Below are 14,006 nucleotides of genomic sequence, written 5' to 3'. Positions count from 1 at the left end.
TTCTCCCCTTAACTGTACCTCCAAGTAAGCCAAGCCCTTTAGGGGCAAACGGGCCTCGCAGGCAGGGCTTGTCCCAGATAGTTCCCTCTGGACATGTCCCTTTTCCTGGTCAGATAGGCGGATTCTTTTTAGAAGACATCAATTTCCACGTGGAGACCAAGAGCCTCTCTTCTCCCTATTCCCAACTTAACACCTGAAATGCCCTCAGAAGCCCTCCCTGGCACTGACCCGGTTTCCAGAAGTGTTTGGAATAGCTGTTGAATTGAATTGCTCTACTGATCGGGCAGACCACGGTGGAACAGAGTCTCCTTCCTCCTGCTAGGGCCCTAAAGATTTGCGAGGGCAATGGGGGAGGGTCTGGGAGGGTAGCGGGGCCCTCGGGGTGGGCATAAAACAAGATCTAGCCTGATATGTGTCCCAGATGGTCTACAGCGGCACAGTCGTGATACAAACATTCTATACCTGTCAGTATGGAGCCCTGGGCCACTGCGGCTACCGCGTACTTACAGACAGCAAGTATGGCCAAGAGAGCCGATTCATTTCATTCTTACAAAGGAATTTAACTTAATTTAATTGAATCTTTCAAATTTTTAATTAAGTTAAATGGAAATGTAAATAGGCCCATGTGGCTAGTGGCTAGCACAGTGAATGCACAGGTGTGAAGCCTCCAGACCCATGCGTCCCAGTGGGCAGGGAGAGGGGCTGTGCACGGGGGAGAGAAGGTTTGGGGCAGAGTACAGGGTCTTATCCCCACACCCTTGGAAGGATTTCAGGGGGGTATGAATGACTAAAAATGTTAGAAAATTATATATGTACACTCATGCCTTTATCTGAGGAGAGAGTGTTTTGCTTTCATTAGAAGCACAAAAAAAGCCCTGATCTCGAAAATGAAAGACAGTAACTCCTTGATCTGTCAGATGCCGCTCACTTCTCCAGGGAAGCCTGCTTTGATCCCCAAGTATAGGGTTTTTCAGCTGTACGTCTACAGTACTTTTCTTTGTAGCATTTGAAATATATAAAATTGTACGTACATCATTTTTAAGAAGATTTTATTTATTTATTTGTCAGAGAGAGACAGAGAGAGAGAGAGAGAGCACACACGCAGGGGTGGGGCAGAAGGAGAGGGAGAAGCAGGCTCTGCCCTGAGCAAGGACCTGATACAAGACTCCATCCCAGGACCCTGGGATCATGATCTGAGCTGAAGGCAGACACCTAACCAACTGAGCCACCCAGGTGCCATAGATAGATATGGATATAGACATAGACATTAAATTTTTTTAACTAAAACTCATCTCATTTCACTAAGGGGTAAGTCCCATAAATTAAGCAGTAACCAGCTCTGCTTTTGCTCATCAATAAATCCCCAGAGACTGACACAGCGCCTAGCACATAGAGGATAGGCACTTAGATTGGATAGACTGAGGGTGGGTGGGTGGGTGGATGGATGGATGGACAGATGGATGATGACCGATGGATAGAAGGAAGCAGGCATGCAAGCATAAATGAATAAACAAATTAACAAATTAGGGATACCCTTTACCCCAATAACTGTAATTCTCAAAAGGCAACCAAAGACCTCCAAACTGACATGGGGGTATGGGGCTGTGCCACTCCAGGCTGCTGTCCCAATCAGAATCGTATAGGCATCCCTCTTGTTCCCCTATCCCAAGAGGAATGCTCTTTCCTTCCTCTCCATCCATAGCACGTTGCCTGGTGATCTATCTAATCTCCAGTGTACTTCATTGCTTAAAAGTCTACTTTCCCCACCAGACTTCTAGTGTCTTGTCCTTCTCAACTAGTACTCCTCAGGCCATCCCACTTCTGTCCTGCAGAAGCACGAATGTGTTGGAGGCCAATGCACTCTGACCCTGAGCCACCCTGGCTCACTGGTCTTTATACAACCACCCTCACCACTCACAGCCAGGGTAAGGTTGCCAGACTGAGCCAAATGGAAATATAGGACACACCATAAAATGTGAATTTCAGATAAACAACGAATCACATTTTTAGCCTAAGTACATCCCATGTAATATTTGGGACACACTTATAGTAAAAAATCACCACCATCATTAGTAATCTGAAATTCATTGGACATCTCCTATTTTATCTGGTGACCCTACTCCAGGGCCTCAAAGGGAGCAGGTAGCCAGTAAGTAAGGAGTGTGGGTGGCATGGGGGAGGAGGGAAATAAGGAGATAAATGACCAGCTCTGTAAAGTCCTAAAACTTCAGATAAGTGTAGAACGTGCTACCAGCTTATCTGCAGGTTCTCTTCCCCAACACCATGAAGGAGCTAGCTACCCCATGCTTCACCAGACAACTCATTCATGTCACGGGTCACATCAAAGATACACTATCTCTCCTCCAAGCACCAGTCCTTCCGCTCCCACCTCCCCCGACCTGCCACCCACTCAGGGCCGGCTGTGCGTGCATGAGACTGTCTTTTCCCAAGGATCTTGCATAGATTTGTTCATGTAAACCTCACAACAACCCTCCTGGGTGGGTACTAATCAAATCTTCATTCCACAGATGGGAAAACAGAACCTAGAGAAGTCGAGGCCCATTTCCAGAGTTATACAGTGTGACAGAGCCAGTAACCAGTCCTAGGCAGTGTGTCCCCAGTGCCTAAGCTCTACGCTGCTTTCTCACACAGCCACTCAGAAAGGCCAGTTGCGAGGGTACAAGGGACCAGAGGCAGAGCAAGCAATGTCACTCGTTCTTCCTCTATAGGAGCCACCATATTAAAGTCAGCGACCCTGATAAACAAGAAAGGCTTTCCAAAGTGAATACCACCGAAAGTCCTCATGTCATGAGTTCTGTAAAATGGACTCACAAAGATGCTGCACTTGGCTCAAAGGTAAAATTCCAAAAAACCATCCCAACCCCTTTCCAAACTGCCTCTACAGGTGGCGATGACCCATGTAGACAGGCCCGGCCATACTCGTGGTGAGAGCCAGCACATCGCACAGATGCTCCATGCTGTGTGTCCCAACACACAGGAAATAAGCCCTCCAGGCAAGGAAGAAGTAGGGGGGGAGCAGCATTCCTTTCTCGTGAGGTTCTGTAACTAAGGAGGGGGTGAGGGAACAGAACAGAAGAAGGGGAAGAAAAGCTCTGATTTGAGAGTTTCCGCTGGCTCGCAGACCCTCTCTGGCTCATCAATGAGTCCTTTCAGGGTTCCCTCTCCCCAACTAACTTATCATTTCCTGTCCAGCACACTATACCCATTGATGGGGTATCAGCAAATCCCACCAGTTTATACCAGAAGGACCCAAGGAGATTAGACAGGAATGGGGGAGCTGAGGAGAGGAAGAGGCAGGAGGGTGAGGAGTGGCTTCCACCCGTATTGTTGGATTAAGACAGGGTTTACTGGAATACAGGAAGCTGGCTCACCTTTGGCTCATCTCATAAGTAGAGTGATAAGGACAATGGAATAAAGTCAGGTACTTGGGGGCAAACACACAGGCTTGGCCTCTCCAAGATGACTCACTACCAAAAGCCTGCAAATGAAGGAGTGGACCTTGGTTGTGAGGGCCAGGGGTGCATTTCTCTTCTTTGTGTTTTTATTGGATTACACCAGGCTTACAGCCCTAAGGAATAATCTAGAACCTCTCAGTTTTCCCTTCCTGGTATAGGAAGTGTTTCTGTCCAAGCACGGTGATTCTGCCTTGATGGGTGCCTAGGCCCCCTGCTGTCACCTCTGTGGCCCTCTACCCTGGGCCACACTGACTGGTCCAGAGAGGGCACTTGACTCAAATCAGGCCAATCCAAGTCTTTCCTGGGATTCTTCAACTTGAAACTAGGAGAGTCGATCTCTTTGGTGCTGGGAATGAATAGATATCAAATTCAGGAGCTGCGGACAGCCAAGTTCCTCAGGAACCTGAGGACAGGGCCCAGAGAGAAGCAGAGAACAGACACAGACAGAAAGCAGCTGTGTTGTCAGCAGGTGTTTCTAGAGAGCCCACTGTCTCACTCTCCTCTTCACCCTCTGGTCAACTGCACGACCATCGCTGGTATCTCCTTCCAACCAAGTCTGCCATTTGTCTGAGCGGCAAGAGTGTAAAACTATCCCTTGTGGCCCAAAAAGTCTATGCAAGTGAGCTGGCACCAAGGGAGGTGTCTGCAGGAGGAGCTGTGTGAACACGCCTGTGCACATTAGAGAGTCGCACACACCATGTGCATGTACGAACAGGGTAGTGAGAGCTTTACTCGGCGAGACAGACGCAGTGGTATGCCCAGTTTGTGTCTGTAGTTCAAGAAACTGCTTATTTTCTGTTTCTGTCTCTCCTGTGTGTTTGCTTTTCTTTGCCTGCAATGACGTGGTGGCTTGTGTCTCACCCTGGTTGTTTACAGTTACATGTCTGCTCATGCACACAGCACCCACGGCCATCCTCCTGCCTCCCCACCCTCGTTTCCTACCCGCCAGGCAGAGGAGGGTGACAAAGCTTGACTGCTAAGACCATCATAGGAAGCCCACAAAGCCCAGTGGCTGCCTGTAATATTCCAGACTGAGCCAGGCCCAGCTAGACAGGCAAGGTCTGATCATTTGTCCCTCTGCTCTGACCGAGACACTGACCCCGAGAGCTCGGACAGGGGTTCTCCAGATGAGTGAGAACATGAGAGAGGCCAGCCTCCCAGAGACCCAGGCCACTGCAGGGGAAACTGGGTACCATTTAAACTCAGACCAACTTACCTGCAGGTCAAAGAACTTGCTGTACCTCCGGTAGATGGTCTGAGACGTGGAGTCGGACCAGGTCACGTTGATGATGTATACCTGTGGAGAAAAGGTAAGATCAAGTGAGTGGGTGGTGAAGGCCAGGCTTCAAGCTGTACCAGGTACCATGTACCATGATTGGGGTTACCCCATGGCCATGACCATTCCTACCTCCATCCCCAGGACCCAGCACAGTGTCAGGTATCACACAGATGTACACATATTTATTTAAATACACACACACACACACACACACACACACACACACACACACACACATCTAGAAGGATATTCAATAAACTACTAAGGATGATTATCTTAGATTAGGATTACAAGTGGTTTTCATTTCCTTCTTTTCTTTACATGTTTTTTATACAATGAACATACATTGGGGTTCTCAAAAATTCCCACTGGTTCTCCAACTCTTAAGTGAATGAGATTTTAGGAGACGTCTTCCCAAATTGCAGTGCTGGGGCCCCACACTCTGAAATTCTGCGTAAATAGATCTGGGGTTTCAGGGCTCAAGTATCTATATCTTATTTTGTTTTTTAAAGGCTTTATTTTTTTTGTTAAGATTTTATTTATTTATTTGAGAGAGAGAACATGAGCAGGGGAGAGGGGCAGAGGAACAAGCAGACTTCTTGCTGAGCAGAGAACTCAATGCAGGGCCCAATCCCAGGACCCCGAGATCATGACCAGTACCGAAGGCAGATCTTTAACTGACTGGCACACCCAGGTGCCCCTTAAAGGCTTTATTTTTATACAGCGGTTTTAGGTTCACAGCAAAATTGAGCAGAAATTACAGAGCGTTCCCGTATAACCCCGGCCCTCTCCTACCACTTGGGTGGTGCCTTGTTAAAATGGGGCATCTATCCTTTTTAACAAACCACTTCTACAGTAGTTGATCCTCAAACCCACTCTGAAAAGCGCACAGGTGACCATTAGCATTTCAGAGTCGCGCAATTTCATCCCAATATCCCTATGTCTCAGCTCAGGGCTGGGCACAGAACAGAGTGGGCGCTCAGAAAACATTCTGCTGCACTGAACAATCGAACGGACACCCTGGATGAGAGGCACATTTGCAGGACAGATGTTAGCGCATGTCAGATCTGTAAACTTGTCTGAAATGAAGGCATTTCCAAGAACCCATTCCCAGTGTCACCCCACTTCCTGGGGCTCAGGCTCTCTATGGCTGCTGCCTCAAGCCAATCTGGCCCAGGAGGTGGGCAGGCCTGCTGGCTGAAGAAGGAGAAAGTCCCCTGGCACACAATCTCTCAGGTGTTAGGGGACAACACTGAGACACCATGGGACCCCTGCTTTGCTTCCTTCCTCCCAAGAGACGGAGTGGCTGCGTCCTCAGCTCTGGTTCCCTCACCAGGGTGCCCATCAGCATCTCCTCGCAGGCTTCACAAAAACACAGATTCCAGGCCCCGGCCGAGGGATTCTGACTCAGTAGGTCTGGGGGGACTCCACCTGTGAGAAGAAAATGGCCAGCGAAGCCAGGGCTCTCAGCCACTGTGAGAAGGAAGGAATGTGAGCAAAGAGGAGGAACATGTAGATCCCTTGGCCTCAGGATAGCTGAAGACCCCAGATGCCCAGAGCAGGGCTGTCTTAGTCTGTCCCAGCTGCTGTAACAAACCACCGTCGACTCGGTGGCTTAAACGACGGACATTTATTTCTCACATTTATGGAGGCTGGAAGTCCAAGATCAAGGTTTCCGGTGAGACCGACTTCCTGACTTCCGGTTGGTCTCCCTGTTCTGTGTCCTTATGTGGTGGAGAGAGGGTGCTCTAGTCCCCTCCTCGTCTTCTGAGGGCACTCACCCCACCCCTGGGGCTCCATCCTCGAGGCGTCATCTAAACCTGATCACCTCCCAAAGGCCCTGCCTCAAACATCACACTGGGGACTAGGGCTCCAACATACAGATTTGGGGGGACACAAATGCACAGGCCACAGCGAGGGTTTTGCACACAGGGGTACGGGGCTTTATGTCTGGCTACGCAGGTAACCTCTAAGCAAACGAGCTCTGAGTCCTCCAACCCTTCTCCCCGACCTGAGCCCCCTCACAGAGTCGCCTCACTCAGCGCAGTGTTCGCTGTGAACCGAAATCGAGGAGAGGGTCATAAAGCAACGCAAAGAGAGAGGGTTGCCACCCGGACATGGGGTATTCATGACCTGCTTTATGTGACCTTGATAAGAAAGAAAGTAAAGTGAGAAGCCATCCCTATCTTCACAAGCCCAACATAAACCACTGACTATGATTATAATAGATAGGGGTGTGCTTTGCTTTAGATCATATATAAACGTCTATCTCATAGAATTAACGGTAGGAACCATTTAGGTAATGGCCACTTCAGTCCAGCACAGTGCAAAGCACTCAGAAGCATTAGCTCATTCCATTGATGACGAAACTACCATTGTCACCTCCAACCATTCTGTACAGGAGGTAGCTGAGGTTCAGAGAAGTTAAATAACTTGCCTGAGGTCACATAGCTAGTAAAATACAGAGCAAAGGACTTGAACCCAGGTCCAGCTGCGTGCAATCGCCATGCTCTGGACCACACTGGATATCTTTCTGCATGTAAATTTAAGAGTGTGGATATTTAAATCAAAACTACTTAATCAGGACTGAAAGACAACTTTCTTAATAAATCTCTGGGTGGCCTGCAAAGTCTGTGTGCTCCTTACATAGGAGATGGACCTAGAGGAACATGGCAGGGGTCATGTCAATTCTGAGAGAAAGAAGAGGCAGAACTCAGGACCCAGATGGAAGTCAGTGGTTAGGAATGCTATAAAACCAGAGAAACACAGAGGAAACCCTCACGCACAACTGGCTTCACTGACTGTGGCCAGATGCTCTGGGGTTTTCACAGGGGTTATAACCCATCCCATCCCCCCTGCTGACTCCTGGCTCCTTGACCCCCAAATCCTACTGGCTCCATCTCCCCTCCCACTGCATCTCCCCTTCCCACAGGTCCCGGGCAGGGAGCAGATGCTGTACATGGCCAGGTGCTGCCTTCCTGACCTCTGCCTGGGCGCACACACTATAAGGAGGCCCCAAGTGGCAGTGCCCTCCCAGGAGAGAGCCTGTGGGCCATTAGACAGCAGCCTTTCTCCCCGGCCAACCAAGCGGGGCCTGGAGGAAGGGCTTAACTGGGGCTTAACATGACCCATGCTCCATCCTCTTCAGTAATTAGGGGCTTCCCTTCACCTCCCAGGGAGAATTAATTATAGGCTCACAGCCTCCGGCAGCTGGGAGGCCTCTCCATCTGCAGAGGAGGAAACTCAGAGCCAGGATGGTGATTTGCCAAGGAAGAGGCAGATACTCTGGAGTCAGTCACACCTGGGTTTCCCTCTGAGGACCGCCACTATTGGCTGTGAGACGTCAGCCCAGCCTCTCGGACCCTCAGGCTCCTCCTTTATTCAGTAGGCACAAGCTTGGGGTCCCCACTATGCTGGTTACCATAGCAGGTGTGCTCACCCCATTAGTGCCAGAGCTGGGACAGGAGCCCAGACCTCCCAATTCCCAGGCTAGGACTAACCAGCACACAACCAGAGCACCCCCTCACCCCCTGCAGAAGTCCTTTCCCTTCACAGAGAACCATCTCTGCCTGATCCTTGACCTGAACCCATCCCAAAGGCAAGCCTCTGGAGAAAAGCCGGAGGGCAGGGCGGCGGAAGTCGCCCTGTGAGCCCCGCGGGCCACAGCCACCAGGCTGCAACCTGGCCATGCTTCCCCTCAAAGCACGTTTCTTTCCTTTTTGGGCAAAGGCTTGCTCTCTGGTTCCCATGCTCTGAGTGAGCATGAGGGGACTCGGGTGCGGCGGTGTGGAAATAAATCCTCACCCAGGTTCCCCCAAACCTTTAGGATTTACCAAAGGCCCCCCAGCCTCCCTCGTGGACTAATGGTCTAAATCCCGAGTTGAGGAAATGATCAGAGACCTCCCTGGAAACAGAAGCCCAGAGGTCTGGGGACAGTCTCCAGATCCCTTTCTTTCATCTAGGCAGCCTCTTGCAAGGGCTCATCTGCTTTCCTTCAAACCTTGAACCTCCTAGATTACCGTTCCAGGTGACCAAGGCAAATGCAAAATCCCGGCCCAACCCACACAAACCCCAACGCACATTAGATTCTCAAGCCTCTCGGAGCCGGCCCTGCGGGCATGGGAAACCCTAGCGATACACCCCCGAGAAAGAGCAGGTGGAGGGGAAGGGGGACAGGGCAGAGGTCATCCGAGACAGCCAGCTCTGCTTACCAGGCCTGCGTCAGGGACCCAGATAAATTCTCCTCCGGCTGCAGGAGCGGCCCAGATAACGTTACCCCGCAGCTGGTTCTCAAGAAAGGTTTGCAACTGAACTTCCTGCTTCCACACACTCTACTTGGGGTTATGTTTCCCGGGTGGAGTTTCCCTTACTCTGGATTTTAAAAGCCCATGGATTCTATTTCCCCCGTTTCTAGTCATTTCGGGCAGATGGCAGGCATCTAGGGGGCTCGCTGTTGACCAGCAACTGTGTCCGGTTCCTGTCGGAGAGGCGGCTCCAGAGGCTCACATCCACCTGCCCCGCTTACCCTCTACAGAGGAGGGTCCCCACCACAGACACAACCGGGGAACCTCTCAGCAGACCCCCACCACGATGCCTTGGTCCGACCAGCTCACTGGCTCTGGACCACTTTCCATCCGCTCAGCTCAACAGGCCCAAGAAATGTCGGAGGCTTCCAATCCTTCCAACAAATAAACAACAAACAACTCCAAAGGAGTAAACAACTCCTTTCAACAGGTAAACAGCCATGATGCCAGTCAGACCCACAGCTTAACTCCAGAGCATTGAGAATGAAGCCCAGCCCAGTTCCTACGGGGGGACGTTCATGACTGGACCTGGGCTGCAACGAAAGAATGACCCAAAGATATGGCCCAACCATTCTCAGAAGGCCTACATGTTTAGGTAGAAAGGGCCAGTATAGACCTATTGCTCCCTGTGCTGACAAAAGGAGTTAGGAACTGTGGAAGAAACCGTGTATCTTCGTGGCACTGTGGCTGCGTTTACTAAGGAAGGTCTTATTTTCTCTGGACCCCTGCCAGCTACCCCTGGCCCCAAGCCAAATGGAAACTCAATGACAATCTTTCTTCACCTGCTCACACCATAGTCCATCAGGTGGCTAGGACTAGGGCCGCTGCATACAGTTGTATAAGTTGTTCACTGCCCAAAGACTGCCCAGCCAAGGGGCAAGTAGGGGCTGAAATCTCACCTATACACTGCACCTCAAACTGCACTTTGGCTGGAAGCTGTAAACACAGAGAAAAAGGGGTGCCTTATTCTAATGCATATACAGTGCTTCTGGCCAGGACACAGCACCCTGTTGCCCTGGGGGGGCTGTCACTGATTTTTGGGGCCCTTGAGGTCACAATACGTCCTCAGGACCCAGCTCTTCAACTCCCCCAAATCTTCTAGATGGAGGGATACTTAACATTTGGAACCGAAGAAGTCTGAATAAACACAGCTGGTAAAGGGGAGTTTACATCTGGGAATATGACCGTCGCTCTGGCTTCCAGCGGGAGCAGTTCATCATACCAAGTTCTCCAAGAAGATGATGCCAGCCCATCTAAGGTATCAATCAGCTCTAACCTTCTACTCAAAGGGTCTCACGTACTATGTCCTACCCCAGGGAGGGGAGGCATGGAACATAAGTTCCAAATCAGGCCAGACTGATCCTTAAGGTCCAAACTACCTGGCAAGGCAGAGGACCCCGGGTCTGCTGCCCCCAGTGCAAGTGGCTACACCAAAGGCTGGGCCAATGCCCCCTTTCCTCCCATTTAGGCCCACTGAGTCCCATAGTAAGCAGTGAAGGCCATGGGGTCAAAGACTCTTCTTGACCGCACCAAGATAGAAAGCCCCAGAAGCCAACATCTGACCTGGGTCCACTAGCTGAGCATCTAGTCATCTCTTGCAGTGCTCCAAGTCTGATTTCCACAATTAGCCAGTTATTGTATCTGCCTTTATTTGCTAATTATTGGCTCAGAACAACCCAGCACTGGACACATGTTATATCCCTGCGGATTTAACATGGCTGAGTATGTACCCACCCCGCCAAGAGCAAGGGCAGCAAACGTCTTCTCCGGCTGCTCTGGTGTTCCCCAGACCCGCCAGTCCACAGGACACACTGAAACGATGACTGACTAGTGGGTCTACTGGGTGAAAATCCATTCGGTTTAAAGCACCAATGAGGTCAAAAGCAGCAACACTTGGGGACTATCCCACTCACCCCCAAAAGCAAATCCCCAGTGGCCAAGGGTAGACTACAAATACATCTGGTTCAGTGCAAGGGTCTTGGCCAACCTAAAACCCGGTCGGCAAGATCAAGTTTAATAGCGTGTGGCTACTTGGCTAAAGTTTCTGCTCACTCCCAGGGTATGGCCCTATTAAAATTCCAAGCCCTCCTCTAGGGTGGGTACTTGTTCTAGGGGTGGGGAAGATGGTGACGCTGCAGATTTGGGGAACAAGCACCACCTAGTAGCTTGGACTGGAGGGTGCCCCCACCCCAGTGCACACACACACAGGTTGACCACAGGGTTTATGACCAGTTGGTGGAACCTTTCCCGAGCTCACACCCCCCCTACTCCAGGCTCGCTCTGGACCTCACGTTTTTGCACCAGTCACAGTAAACGCAGTTGATGCAACCCCAGGAAGGCTCTGGGAGAGAAGGGGCGTATGCTGGCAGAATGTTCCTCCAGGAATTACCTGTTCACCAGTCACCAAAACATAGCCCCCGCCGCAACTGGCCTGCACCAAATGGCCCTCACCTGGGAGAAAGAGCTTTTTGGAGGGGTTTGGAGAGGGGAAAGCAGGCTCCTGTACCTTATGAAACACCTTCGAGAGTGTTTAGTGGGTGCCCATCTCACTCAGTGTGGGTGCCTGCTGTTGTCTGCAGGGATCATGGCTTTGATTCCTTATTTAACTTGAAAGGTAGTGGGTAGGCAAGAGGGTCTGGAAAAAGCCTCTGTATCACCTGCAGCTCCACTGCAGAGGGGCTAACACTTCCGGGTTGTTGTGAGGGTTCAGGAGCGAACCCTGTATCTCCCATTAGCACAGAAGCTCCCCGAAGACAGATTATGGCATCCTAACACTCCGAATGACACTACGCCTAAGAGGTGCTCACTTAATGTCCCTTAAGTAAGGGAAGGAATAAAACAACCAACAAACGTTGAGTGCTTACCTAGTACCTGGTTTTGGGCCAAGCTAACGACAAGGCAACGTCCTCCGACCTCCAGGCTCTTACAGCTCAGCCTGACAAATCAAGTAGGGAAACAGTGCAAGAAGGAGTCACAGGGTGCTAACACGTGGGGCTCAGAAAGGACAAAAGGCAGTGTTGGCACCATGAAAGGGGAAGACAGCTTTGAAGGCATTTGATGAGTTTAAATATTGGCTCTAACATTTCTGTGCTGTGTGGGCTGGGGCAAGTGTCTTGAATTCTCTGAGTCGGGGTTTCCCCAGCTGCAGCGTGTGGTTTCTAATGGGAGACTCTCATTAAATGTGATGATGGACACAGGACGCATGGCAAGCACCCAATGAACATTCCCAGGAAGAGAGAAGGTGCGAACCAACTTCTTTCCCTTTGCGTGAGACGTGGAGCATGATGCCAGGAAGTGGAACAGGAGGGGAGCGGGGAGTGGCAAACAGGGACACAGATGGGCAAGGATGAACACATGTGTGCGTACACACACACCCGCACGCTCATGCGCGCGGGCACACTGGCAACGGAACCAGAGCTGGGCTGGGAGAGCAGAAGGGAAAGCACTGACTGCTGCCTGGAGCTAGGAAAACAATGGCCGCCCTCAGGAGCGCCCCCCCCCGCCCCCCCCCACCCCCGCTGAAAGGATGGGCGAGCTGTGGCAGGCCCCTCTGGGTCAGACGCTTTTTTTTTTCTTCTTTATTTCACGTTTCCTGGAGGGGAAACGAGTGTCTAAAGTTGGAACTCCCAGGATTTACAAACCCTCCATGGACCGTAAAAGAAGGTTCCGCTGTCAAAGCTCTGTGTATATGACCACCAGAACTAGGAGACAAACAGTAAGAGACCGTTCTTAGAAACTTTTTCTCATATGCACCAATTATTGGTTTCATCAGGAAGAACTCAAATAGCCACACCCACTTCACGGGGCACTTACTGCATTCCAGGCATTGCTAAACACTTTATTGGGATCATCTCCATTAATCCTTGCCACCACCTCTGATCCACAAACGAAGACACCTAGAGAGGTAACTGGTCTACCTAGTCGTACTGGTGGCATGTCACGGAGCTCGGCTTCAAACATGGCACTGACTTCATAGCCAGACCACCTCAGCCTCTTCAATAACTACACCAGATGGCCCGGAACAAGGCACACTCCCTGCCCCAAGTCTCTGCCCCATTGCTTCTATCTGCGGCTCTGTTAGGGGTGGCTTCGCCTGTGGATGCGCTATCCGGCAGTCCTGAAGTCACCCATGCGGCAAGGGGGTAAGGAGGTCTGCAGGGGACCAGCACTCTATTTTACATGATCTGAGTTCATCACATCAGCTCCCTGAAAAGTTGTTACTCACTCCGAGCCGCACTCCCCAGCCATAAAATAGGGATGCTAATAGCTACTTCACTGTGAGGATTAATGAGGACACAAAACCCAGCTCCAGTGCCCCGGACACCGCAGCTGCTCAATAAATGTGACCTCCCTCTCCCATCTTCCCTCCTTCAGCGTGCCTGGGATGGTCTTTTGCACTTGGAATTTGAACCTCCTCCCTAGAAGTTTCTGGAGACACCAATTAGCACTGGGTCTTGAAAGGAACCCACTTTGGGTTTCTAGAGCTCTGGACGTGGTCCCCAATCCACGCTTTCCAGAGTTCCTGAGGGCGTCCGGTTGAACCTTTGTACCTTCGTCCCTCCAACTGTGCCACCACCCTCTAGTCCCACGCCAGCTTATCAGAGCAGACAGGTCTGACCACCTTGCACCAGCAGGTGCTCCAATGGAGAGGCAGCAAATGGGCAGCAGACATCTTGGCTAATGCCCAGGACCCCGGGGTGTGTGGCAGTGTGCCCAGACTAGGGGAAGGAGGCTCACCCTTCATAATCGGCTCACCCTATTATGAAAAACTCTAGATGCACCCTGACATTCAGAAGCTAGAGTCCTGGAGACCTTAAACAAATGTATCCTCTCCTGAACTATAAAGAGGGTCATGCTCCTGAGCTTCTGCCGGGCTTGGACACAGCCCAGTGGGTCGAGGAAAGGTTAGAAATAAGGATTCTCACTCCACACACTCTCAAATCAATG

The 14,006-nt window shown here is 50.9% G+C and overlaps 1 protein-coding gene across 3 annotated transcripts in view; it reads right to left on the bottom strand.

The window, feature by feature from the left end:
* The window catches only part of SH3PXD2A (SH3 and PX domains 2A), a gene marked incomplete at both ends in the record, with an annotated part of 227,730 nt that overhangs the window by 170,906 nt on the left and 42,818 nt on the right, over nt 1–14,006 (bottom strand). For all 3 annotated transcript variants that reach the window (XM_080823066.1, XM_080823068.1, XM_080823067.1), the window contains one exon: nt 4,693–4,773. In XM_080823066.1, the coding sequence (XP_080679192.1) occupies nt 4,693–4,773 (81 nt within the window). The remainder of the gene's footprint in view (nt 1–4,692; nt 4,774–14,006) is intronic.

The sequence above is a fragment of the Martes martes genome, assembly GCF_963455335.1.
Source record: "Martes martes genome assembly, chromosome: 14".
Taxonomy (NCBI): Eukaryota; Metazoa; Chordata; class Mammalia; order Carnivora; family Mustelidae; genus Martes; species Martes martes.
Note: the sequence above shows the minus strand (reverse complement) of the source record. Positions and strands in the feature narration are given on the sequence as shown.